At 36.8% G+C, this 12,439-nt stretch overlaps 1 protein-coding gene across 2 annotated transcripts in view; it reads right to left on the reverse strand.

Moving 5' to 3' along the window:
* LOC124619217 (exportin-1) overlaps positions 1 to 12,439 on the reverse strand; it is a 136,267-nt gene that overhangs the window by 90,975 nt on the left and 32,853 nt on the right. For both annotated transcript variants that reach the window (XM_047145436.1, XM_047145437.1), the window contains exon 5: positions 2,471 to 2,701. In XM_047145436.1, the coding sequence (XP_047001392.1) occupies positions 2,471 to 2,701 (231 nt within the window). The remainder of the gene's footprint in view (positions 1 to 2,470; positions 2,702 to 12,439) is intronic.

The raw sequence follows: 12,439 nt of genomic DNA on the forward strand, positions 1-12,439 counted from the left end.
TCCCCATGCTTGGCTGTGCTGGTGGTGATGCACCCCATACCACCCTTCTGAAATCATCAAATTAAATCTATGTGTGACTTTAAATACCAAAGCTTCATCTGCTAATGTAAGACAACCTCTATATTACACTCGCACACAATGTAAAAATTATTACCTCTATAATCAATACTTTATATACAAATATAACAACAAAAACAATGAATTATTGATGAAATTATTTAATTGGATTGATAAATTTATACACAAATGTAATATAACAATGTATTTTTTTAATTACTAATTTAGGAAATAAACCTTGCCTTATACATGGCTAAATATGGTATACTATTAATCTGAGAGAGACTTTTTATGAAAAGCATTCTTAGCATCCATATATAGAATTGCTACCCAACCTTTACTTATTACCAGCCAGTGAGCATATGTACCAGGGAATTACTTTCAGCACTTCCTTCAGCCAATTCTTGTTTTCACTGTTTTGTCATTACTATAACATACTCTTATTCAAGCATATGGAAAGGTCATGAATGTGCGTGTAGACACACACACTCCCATTCATGGCTTTTATCGTGCATTTTAATTTACTGATGAGCAACTGCAGAAAGATGTTGGTTGTAGTAGTTATTCAACAGATGATGAGACTTGCCCATGACCACCACCACCACCACCGACAACAACAACAACAACAACAACTGTTCTCTCTGTTGTCACTGCCAACAGCCTTCCAAACATCTACTGTATATATGTGCAGTAGCCACTGTCCCAATGATGTAGCTCTCCATAGTAATCTATCCAGTGAAAGCCTGTTTGAATAACACCTGCAACCAACATTTATTTGAAACTGCTTACTTTATTCATTCTTTGGTCTCCTTCTACATTTCAATCTTTGTCCATAATACGCATATCAATTTTTCATGATGCATTTGTGCATACTCCACATAAACAAAAACAAAATACAGCAGTACACCTACAGGACTAACAAGCATAGCAGTAGCTGCAGGTGCTAGAAGTGACCAACATGCAATTTTCCAAATGGGTACAATAATGTAAATCTCAACATAACAATAACTAACATTATTAACCTTTCTGCCCAACTCCTTCCCAAAAAGTACTAACTAGAGAAAAGTAAGAGAATAAGGTTCATCGAACTGCTGGAGCATCTGCTTTTTTTTTCTCCCACAATAGTTATAGGAATTCATACCCATGTCACCTAGAGGCAAAGAGTGGAAGTAGGCTGCACAGAGTTGTACTGGATGCGTGTCACCACTTGTCAAATTTTGTGGCAGCTGTGAATGGAGATAGGAGTGTGTCCAACGATAACACCAGGTGCTATAAATTAATGGTTACAATGCTGCAACCATAACATAATTGGTTGAAAATAAGACAATCTTGTAAATCCTCCATGTCAGGAAATAAGTTATGACTGTTACCTATTTCACTCTACATAACTGTATTCACCAAATATGGAAACCTCTCGAGAAAACTAAGACTTTAAAAGCAACCACTATTCTCGGAAATAAAATCATTTATGTTCAAAGTAAAAAATTTGTTATTAGTATTAAATCCTATGCTTCCTGACAAAGTTACCTAAAGATAACAAAACACAGTTACAGGCAACTAACAGTACAACAAACCTAGTGGGTAACACAAATAAGAGTATGAGCAAGTACATGACTTTAGTAGTCATCAGCAACCCATGAAATAGTGTTCTCAAATTCTACCATGTTTGAGAACCAATGTAGAGTATTCAAATATTTTAGAACTAAAAGTTCCTTTCATATAGTGAGCTCGCTCATGTTTCTAGTACAAAATATCAGAATGTTAGACTCACTGAGTATATTTGTCAATTGGTTCTCTGGTATGTATCTGTGTGACTCCAGTTGCCTGTTACGACAGAAATTAGGGCAATAGATTTCACTTGTTTAGTTGTTAACCAAAAGTGAATATTACTTTGAAATCATGTAGAACACTAACACTTAATTCTGAATAATGGTTTGTCTGAGATTTTATCTGTACCTGAACACTCATTAATTGGTAGGTTGTCTCTATGTTTCAAGCATCAAATTCACTATTTAGAATTGTGAAAGTTTTAACTTATTAAATCAAGTCACATGAAACATGAGCTCTCCAGGTCCGAAACCTAATCACCTGGACAGTTTCTGACGTAACATGCATAAAAGGACACAGATCATTGATACAAAGAGGCTGTCATATAGCCCCAGCTATTCTCTTCCACATTTTTTGGACCTGTGTAAACACATCTTAGATTTTGGATGTCCTACATTCTGCCAATCGTTAGAGAAATAGTGCTGCACTCACTGTCAGAATCCATTAAACTAAGTTTGAGAAATAATAAAAATGATGTGTTTGTGACCTCTTAATACTACTGCAGCTCAAATTACATCAGACTGTAAATGCTTTTCTTTCATTTCTCTTAGATCATTGTGTACATATCTAAAGTAACTATACTCACCATTACAAACTGACACAAATGAAAAATCTGTGAAAATTCTGAGCACATTGAATCTTTCAAATGTTTTGCTTTACTCTGTGTTATTTGGCCACTTGAAAAATCAAAAACTTCCTCACTGAGAAGCTTAAGAATTGCCATGTTGTTTTGACATAAGCTCTCATTAGTTTTACTTGCTCCAACAATATCAGGAATGAATGATTCCCAGTTTTTGGGCCATTCACGTTTAAGAATCTGAAAGAAATAATAAAAACAGTAGTTATGTTAGGTTAATGCCACATGATTTGCCTTCCTCTTACTATCACATATAAAAAATGTTCACTAACAACAAATGGTTCTTCATATCTCAGATGTTATGGCAATGATAATCCACTAATGACAAATGTAGATTTAAAATTCCATATATGCTCTAAAAAATTCTCATGTTCCCATAATAGCAACAAAACATCCAAGAAATTCACAAATTTCAAATTCACAAATTTCAGTTTAGTGCTCCTCTCTGTATCCCTTTCAATATGAGACCAAGGTTTCCAGTTTGACTTCACAACATTTTGAACATTTGCTTTATGTACTTAACTAATGAAATTATTAGGTACTACTTTTACCCTTTTCTGAAGAATGCAGTTCATGTACTTACTTTACAAATTTGCAGGACCCAGAAGACAAATAGTCTACAGGAATCATTAACAGTGATATAAATTGTTAAAGATAGATTATGAAAAGTGAAGAAATAATAACAAAATTTAAAAATTAGAGAGACTTTCTGCTTTTACCTATACATGTTTCCCCAGTGTTGCTGCTGCCGTTAATCTGTATCAAACAACACTATCAATATAATAGAAGGAAACATTCCACGTGGGAAAAATTATATATAAAATCAAAGACGAGGTGACTTACCGAACGAAAGCGCTGGCAGGTCGATACACACACAAACAAACACAAACATACACACAAAATTCAAGCTTTCGCAACAAACTGTTGCCTCATCAGGAAAGAGGGAAGGAGAGGGGAAGACGAAAGGAAGTGGGTTTTAAGGGAGAGGGTAAGGAGTCATTCCAATCCCGGGAGCGGAAAGACTTACCTTAGGGGGAAAAAAGGACAGGTATACACTCGCACACACGCACATATCCATCCACACATACAGACACAAGCAGACATATTTAAATATGCTGAGCGAACAGCAGACATAGTTATTTGTCTTAAGTCTTATTAGTCATAGGGAAGCATGTGATCTACATTAAAACTGAACTGTATTAAATCCACAGTATTATGTAAAAATATGGTCTTTAAATATGTCTGCTTGTGTCTGTATGTGTGGATGGATATGTGCGTGTGTGCGAGTGTATACCTGTCCTTTTTTCCCCCTAAGGTAAGTCTTTCCGCTCCCGGGATTGGAATGACTCCTTATCCTCTCCCTTAAAACCCACTTCCTTTCGTCTTCCCCTCTCCTTCCCTCTTTCCTGATGAGGCAACAGTTTGTTGCGAAAGCTTGAATTTTGTGTGTATGTTTGTGTGCCTATCGACCTGCCAGCGCTTTCGTTCGGTTAGTCACCTCATCTTTGATTTTATATATAAACAACACTATCAGGTATTTCGTGCTGGTAGTGTTATGATAATTTAAAAAATTACAGAAGATAACATGCAAATAATGAAACACACATAGGTAAATGAAAAACTATTAGACAGTACATTACATAAGACACAGAGTCCATCCAATTTTTCTTCACAAGAATGGAAAGAAAAACTACAATAAAATATCAGTTTACCAAAAAATTCAGTACCCATGATGTTTCTCCGCTGATAACAGCGATATATGAGCACCTACCACGAAAAACTAAGATGAAACTCATAACCAAAATCCTAATCCCTACTATGTCATACAATAATGAAGATCAAAAGTAAAAGCAAGTAATGTCTTACAACTCAGCATGATACACGAATTGAAGATACAGAATGTTCAATTTTTTATGTGAAACCATCTTACTAAAAAAAAAATTACGTCCAGAATTATAGTTCATTTCAATTTCTTCTGGTTTTCCATTCTGGATTTGCCTTTATCTGAAAATTTATGACCACATCAAAAATTTAGAAGAAATCCAAAAGCAATTACAAACCTTGGCACATGTTACATACATATATGCGACACCAGACTAACAATAACTTCCAATCATAATCTTGCTATATAATATGTTACAAAAGATTCCTCTCCCCCTCTCAGAAATCTATGCAAAGTAATGGACAGCAACTGGCAATGAGAGATGTTGACAGATAATATATCCAATGCAAAATTCCACAAAAGTTGTAACGACATTAACATTACGTAGATACGCAGTGGCGTAATGAAATATACGTCTGAAGGACGTGATATAGAGTGGAATGTGCAGGTAACTTCAGCTCTACTGTCTGGTCACAACCTAACCACCACCACTGCTACATATTCTACAATAAACCATACACCATAAACCACTTGTTATCTCCCCACAACTCAAACATTATTGCATTTTTTTGGAATAAATGCAAATAATTCCCATGAAGCCCATAACCTTTTTCCCACGAGGCACAACATCTACAATAGTTTGAAACTAGTTCATATACACACATTAAAAAAAGTTCTGCATCACCCCAGTTCCCAGAACTCCTGAAGACAGACGTTGACTATGGATATGGTATCACAGACACAAGCCCTTTGACTGTTCAGAGATGTCACTAAAGCCATCCAAATATGTGAACAACCATGTTTAAGCAGCACCTCTTCGACAGAGGGGGTCCGACAGCCGATCAGTTCCAGTCATTCCACCAGGAAGGAGGTACACAGCTCGTGTTGTCTGTAGTTCAACCATGCCTGGATGGTCAATACCATGGTTCGATCACGTCCACATTGTTTCTTTGTGCCAGGAAGGGCTCTCAACAAGGGAAGTGTCCAGGTGTCTCGGAGTGAACCAAAGCTATGTTGTTCAGACATAGAGGAGATACAAAGAGACAGGAACTATCGATGACATGCCTCGACCAGGCCACCCAAGGGCTACTACTGCAGTGGGTGACCACTACCCACAGATTATAGCTCGGAGAAACCCTGACAGCAACGCCACTATGTTGACTAATCCTTTTCATGCAGCCACAGGACATCCTGTTACAACTCAAACTGTGTGCAATAGGCTGCATGATGTGCAACTTCACTCCCGAGGTCCACCTTTGCAAACACAACACCAGGCAGTGGGATACAGATAGGCCCAACGACATGCTGAATGGACTGATCAGGATTGGCATCACGTTCTCTTCACCAATGAGTGTCACATATACCTTCAACCAGACAATTGCCGGAGACGTATTTGGAGGCAACCCGACCAGGCTGAACGCCTTAGACACACTGTCCAGCAAGTGCACCAAGGTGGAGGTTCCCTGTTGTTTTGGGGTGGCATTATGTGGGGCGACATACGCTGCATGTGCCGTAACAGCTGTGAGATACGTGAATGCCATCTCCGACCGAAAGTGCACCCATATTGGCAGAATGTTGGCGATGCATTTGTTTTCATGGACGACAATTTGCACCCCCATCATGCACATCTTGTCAATGGCTTCCTTCATGATAACATCGCTTGACTACAGTGGCCAGCATGTTCTCCAGACATGAACCCTATCGAACATGCTTGGGATAGATTGAAAAGGGCTGTTTATGGAAGACTTGACCCACCAATCCCTCTGAGGGATCTACGCCGAATCGCCGTTCAGGAGTGGGACAATCTGGATCAACAGCACCTTGATGAACTTGTTGATAGTATGCCACGACGAATACAGGCATGCATCAATGTGAGAGGACATGCTACTGGGTATTTAGAAGTACCGATGTGCACAGAAATCTGGACCACCACCTCTGAATGTCTCGCTGTATGGTAGTACAGTATGTAATGTGTGGTTTTCATGGGCAATAAACAGGGCGGAAATGATGTGTATGTTGATCTCTATTCCAGTTTCCTGTACAGGTTCCAGAACTCTCAGAACTGAGGTGATGCAAAACGTTTTTTGATATGCGTATTTTCTGGAATAGGTGCTGCTACAACTTCTGTTTATCGTTGCGGTCATCCATCCATTCGGACTAATAAAGAAGTTTAGCCCAACCTAATATACTGTTCAATAACCTAACTTCAAAAATAATTCTATGGCAATATAGTTACTGTTAGAATGGTAGTGTTAGAAGACAAAGCACTAGTCCACGAACTGTTCTAGCTTTCAAAGACTCCTGCCATTTCAATATTAGGGAGTGCTGCATTCAAGGAAGTTAGCCTTGTAGTGTCTGTATGCATTCCTTAAAAGCTCTGGAATTGTTATTTGATGTCAGTTACACCCTTACTATCTCTCTCCTCTCACTCCCCTTCCAAAACTGTGTTTCACTATGTTAAATAGTGGGAAATTTTAATTGTGGTAATACAAAAGCACTATTCAAAATAACTTTGTGTACATAGAAAATCTGAAGGGACTAATAAAAATGTCATGAATAGAAGGAAAATATGTTAATTTTTGGAATGTAAAAGTGGAGTTACACTGCATTTTTTAAGGAACTGATCATATGTCAAAGACAGACAGATACTTGAAAGAGACTGTAAAAAAATTAAGGAACCACTAGATGCCACAACTGATTAGCAAAGGTTTAACAACAAACTTTGAGAAAAAGAAAAACTTCTGAAGCTTAGACTTTAATGTGGCTTAGGAACCTCAAAATCTACAGAGGCTCTCCTGCATGCCTTGCTGGACTAACAACACAGGAGAAATGCATATGGCAGACAAAGGGTTGCCTCAGGAGTAAGAAACGATCCCAAAATTAATTTTTCACTCTACTGCAGAAGCTGCACACTGTTTGCCAAGTTAAACGGCAAAAACAGAATGAAGCACTGAGTTTGTTACCCCATCAGAGAATGATTTAACTCTCCCCCCTCGAGAGGAAAAGTTTCATTGTACAATTAACTTTAAATTGAATATCTGCATAATGTGTAGTACAAATCCAAACTCGTGGATGGTACTGGTTATGAACTGTTATAGTATTACACTGTAAGTTTAGCTAAAGCATTCAGCGTAAAGCTGGATTGCAACAATCTGAAGATTTTTTTTTAACAAGCTTTGGCACTGGAGTTACAACTTAGTGCTGTCGGAAGCTATTAAAGTAAAGACAATGACTGCTACATACATGTTAAACAGTGTGGAAATTAAGTTTTTTCTAAACATAATGCAGTTAATGAGCTCTCTCTTGAAATAATTCAATGTTCGAAGAATGTTTAGTTACAAGCATCACAAAGCCACATCTTCCGAAGTTTTAAGATAAGAGCTCATTCTACATGTAAGAACAAACAGTTTCAGATAATAAGCCACATCTGAGATGCTAATAATGAGTAGGGTAATGCTACCCTTAACCTGGAGTTTAATAACACAGCAATTTTTGCTGGGCTTTGTTCTAAAAAAATTGGAATACCCTTGTTTTCTTTTGATCTTAGAAATGACTTAACCCCTCTACTCCTTGAGAAGACCTAGCCAGTTAAAGAAGGACCTACAGTTTAAAGTGGGCTCTGAACCACATTGTAACTAGGGATTTTTCACATTTATAAATCACTCTCATAAGCAAAAGAAGCAGAAGGAACAGAAATAGTCCCAAGACCAAGTGATGACGTATTCCTGACTTTTAAATTTTTAGCTTGATACCCACCAAGCCATACTAATGAGTTCATAAAGTATACTTTGTGACAGAATGCAAATGCAAACAAACAAGATGATCAATAAATCAAGCCCTCTTTGATACTGGGGATCATTTACATGAATAAGAACCATGCACATTTTCACTGTATCTTAATTCCTATTACAAGCATGATGATAATTCCAATCAGCTAGCAGACATGAATCAGAAGAACTGGGAACACTTCAAGTAAGATATGTAATGGTTTTCAGCTGTCTGTCTTTCATAACTATGAACCAAAAACAACTGTATTGCATGAAAATGGCCTTCCCATAAGTGTCAGGTTGAAAGTGTCAGCCAGCCCTTTCTGCACGAAGGATTTCTATTGCACCACATAATGTTGACTCAGCAAATACCATTATCAAACAGTTGGTCACCATAATTACATTACAATTTAATAAGATGCTGACAACATCTGTAACTGAATATTAAAAAGTTTGTTTCGATAGATAGGGTACAGGTAGGCATAATACACTGTGTAACACCATGTATTATGTGATATAACTTGGACCTAAAACTGCAATATTGTTATCAGGAATTTTTGTTTACATAACAAACAAGCCAACTGACATTTCATAGGTACTTTTTAATTATAGAAAACAGTTATAAACAAAGTAATAATTCTTCCCGTGGGATGATTCATTTGATAGTACTGACAGCTGAAAGTGAAATGATTGGGTGGATGATTCTAGATTTTGCCAACTATGGTACTTTTACCAGCAGTAGATGGCTATGGCCATGAATTTTCATGGGGGATTTTACTACTCTATGGCACTAAAGAGAATAGTAGACCTTCATTATTAGCTATACATTTCAACTATTTGTTTGTGTGTCTCTTCACACATTCACTACATGGTGAAAGATTAGTTGGACTTCTTGTTTTTATGAACTCTACTGCTAGTTTGGTTTGCATGAAAGCATGTTGTGAAAAACATAAGAAATGCGTAGCGCTGCAGAACAACTAAAAATTAGACCAAAATTATCAATGTCTAACAGAGAAAGGATGTGCTAGCGGACGGCATTTCCAGATGTAAGCGAGAAATCAACCGAAAATCACAGTCAGCAGAAATCAACTTATTCTTAACTGTTTTTTTGGTCAAAAAGCAAATCAAAATGGAAATAATTACAGACCACTGATGATGCTTTACTTCAATGAAGTGAAACGCGGCTGGTAAAAAGAATCACACATTTTTGTAGTTGCAATGACAGAACAAAAATACCATCAAGAATTATTAAGCAACTACGGACACTATGGCCACACAAATGAAGAATTTAGTATGTGGATTTCAAATGAGAAATTCGGACGTTGTTCCTGTTTTTGAATACCACAATGTCACCAGCTTTTAATCAGCTTTAGAACAGGATGGTGGTATTCAGATGAAACAAGAAGGAAAATTAATCCAGAACGAATAATGTGTAAGAAACAAAGTAAATGATACTGAATTGTAATTGTCGCGAAAAGGAATTACAGCGGCAAGACCCACAGTTGAGATAGTACCAACAGGCACTAGAAGATGGTGGGATGAATGAAGTTTGAGAATTGGACTGAATCACAACTGCGATCTTTTATTCATACATTAGTTGCTATTGATACATATGACTAGAACACTAGAAGATATCACAGTTTGTATTTCACAGTTGCTCAAGCACAGCACTATGGAAGGGCTGGAAGAGGAATAATAATACCAGCTAGTGAGGACTAGATGAGTGCTCGGAGGTAAGTAGTAAGTGGGAAGCTATACCACATACGCTGGATTTTTATTTTTAGGAACAGATTGGCCAAATTTAAACTGCAGTTTGCCGGATCCATATGTAGTCAGAACTGAACAGACTTAAAAATTGGACAAATGCGGAACAATAGTATTCACTTCTGCAGGAGATAGTAAAAGTCTTGATAGGGGGCAGTGATGTACTTATGTGTTTTGTGCTGCAATGTTCTTGACGCTCACTGTGACATGGCAGGAACAAAAGGGAGTGGGTCAGCTGCTGGTTCTACGCAGCCAATGATAGTGTGGTGGGCAGGTGACATGGTCAGAAGAAAAAGGTATTTTAACGTTCTCATGTCAGAACAGAAGCGAAATCTAATATGTATTCCAATAAAAACAGCTGTGATCTCAGGTCCCATGGTTAACACAACCTCATAAATTGCAACACATTTACAAAAAAACAGCTAACTATATGTGACAATGTAGGTATAAATTTCACAGTTGTGTTAGTTGGATTATTATTATTATTATTATTATTATTATTATTATTATTAAGAAAATGGTACCATAGACCACATCACTGGTAAGTGAAAAATGCAGGAAAGAAAACTGTCTATTTCTTCTCTTAACTTTATTTCTCCTTGTATTATGAAAATGTAGTTAATCAATGAATGGCATAAATTTAGAATAGACATGTTAACTTCTTATGCACATACTTTATGTCAATGAAACAGTTGGTAATTTTGATTCATCAGAATATGTTGCAAATAAAATTTTGAAGCCTCTTTTTTTTGGGGGGAGGGGGGTGTCTTCTTATACGCTGTTAAATATGACACATTTATACTTTTTGTACGCCTTTCATTTCAAATATTCTTTGCCTTCGAGACTCAGAACCTTTGATTCTCATACTCATGTCCAAAATTAGTTACAAATAATAAAACCAATCATTTACAAATATCTCTGGATAAAGATTTTCTCCAGATGCCTCCAAGAATTATCATCTTCAAATATGTGCACCCATGGTGCTGCTATGTGTTTTGTCAGTGTCAGCTACCTATGTTTCAGTGTCTCAATCCTATCGGAGTTCTCTCTTGGGTGTAATGTGAAGTATTTCCTTGAGCCATAAACAGTTCATTTGCATGGCTACATATCCTGTGCACCTCCAATTCAGTCATCATTTTATCTTCCATTTCAATATCTTGCCTAATCAAATTTATCATTCTTCTGCCTCTCTGAGTAATTGTCAAAACACAATTCCTCTTCCACTGTTTACCGAATAAACATCAATTTTACAATTGCTTTTGCATTTTAGGTCTGTATCTCACTGCTACAAGTAAAAATTAGTAACAAAGTCTAGTTGGTTAACTTCCTCTTCTCTTCAACCACATTGTAACCTTAGTTCTGAAAACTTTTATCTCGTTTAGCAAAAACATCTCCCACTGCCTGAAGTATAAATATTTTAAGAATGCTATGATTTTGTTATTAAATTATGTGATTTTCTATTCAACGTAGTGATTTTCATTACTGTAGTAATATTGACTTCAGACTTACACTCTAATTTGCTCAATTATGTTCTTCCATTAGTTGTTAAAGTCAGCACAATATCATATAAAAAGGTGATTCCAGTATGTGTTCTAAAAACACAGTCCTTTACACCTGCAACATCTTTACACCTGCTATGTCTAAGTTATTTGACCACAGCCCACAATGCAAACACAGTGTATTTCATGAGTGCACATCGTAATAGTGAAATATGCAGCTAAACTTTATAAAACTGAAATATGGACGTGAAAATGATAATAACGGTGGAACTAAGTGGAAAAACTGTCACCACAGCGTAACTATAATAATGATACTTCATCTTTATGTAAGTACAGATATATTTTCGCAAATGCTGCCTTGCCACTTGTATCTGTTTAGTCACCAGTAAATAATTTTTGTATTTATACACTGCTCTTCAGCATATAAACATGTACAGGAATGTATAAATACCTGAAGATGGTCGCAAGCCCAAAACAGGTCGTGTGACAAATAAATAACCTTTTATTGTGACTGGTAGCGGAAATTTTTCTACACCCTATAAAGGAAGAGTCATGGAGTTCAACAGCATCCACTGTGAATAAAATTCATCCAACTTTTCTTTATCGACATCTTGAAAACTATTTAAACCCAAATTAATTTTTTGTGCAGTTTTTATTTCTTCATTACTGAAACCCTGAAAATCACTTACTTCTCTCTATCTGGAAGAATTTTCCTCCATGATTGAACTAATGTATGAGGCTTGGCTTCTTTCCAGGCATCAGAATGTGTACAGCATCATGAATTGTCAACTTCTTCCAGACCACTACCATATCATTCTCAGCAACTAGTTTTTTCAGTGGAACATCCCGGTAGCGCCGTTTTACTGACGCAATTACGACTTGGTCCACTGACTGTATCACAGCCACATTAGGAGGTGGAAACTTAGTTACTATGAGACCATAATCAGATATGAGAATCCTCTCACTAGAATTGAAGGGACGTTATCAAGCAATGGAACAGCTTTCT

Source organism: Schistocerca americana, chromosome 6 (genome assembly GCF_021461395.2).
Source record: "Schistocerca americana isolate TAMUIC-IGC-003095 chromosome 6, iqSchAmer2.1, whole genome shotgun sequence".
Lineage (NCBI taxonomy): Eukaryota > Metazoa > Arthropoda > Insecta > Orthoptera > Acrididae > Schistocerca > Schistocerca americana.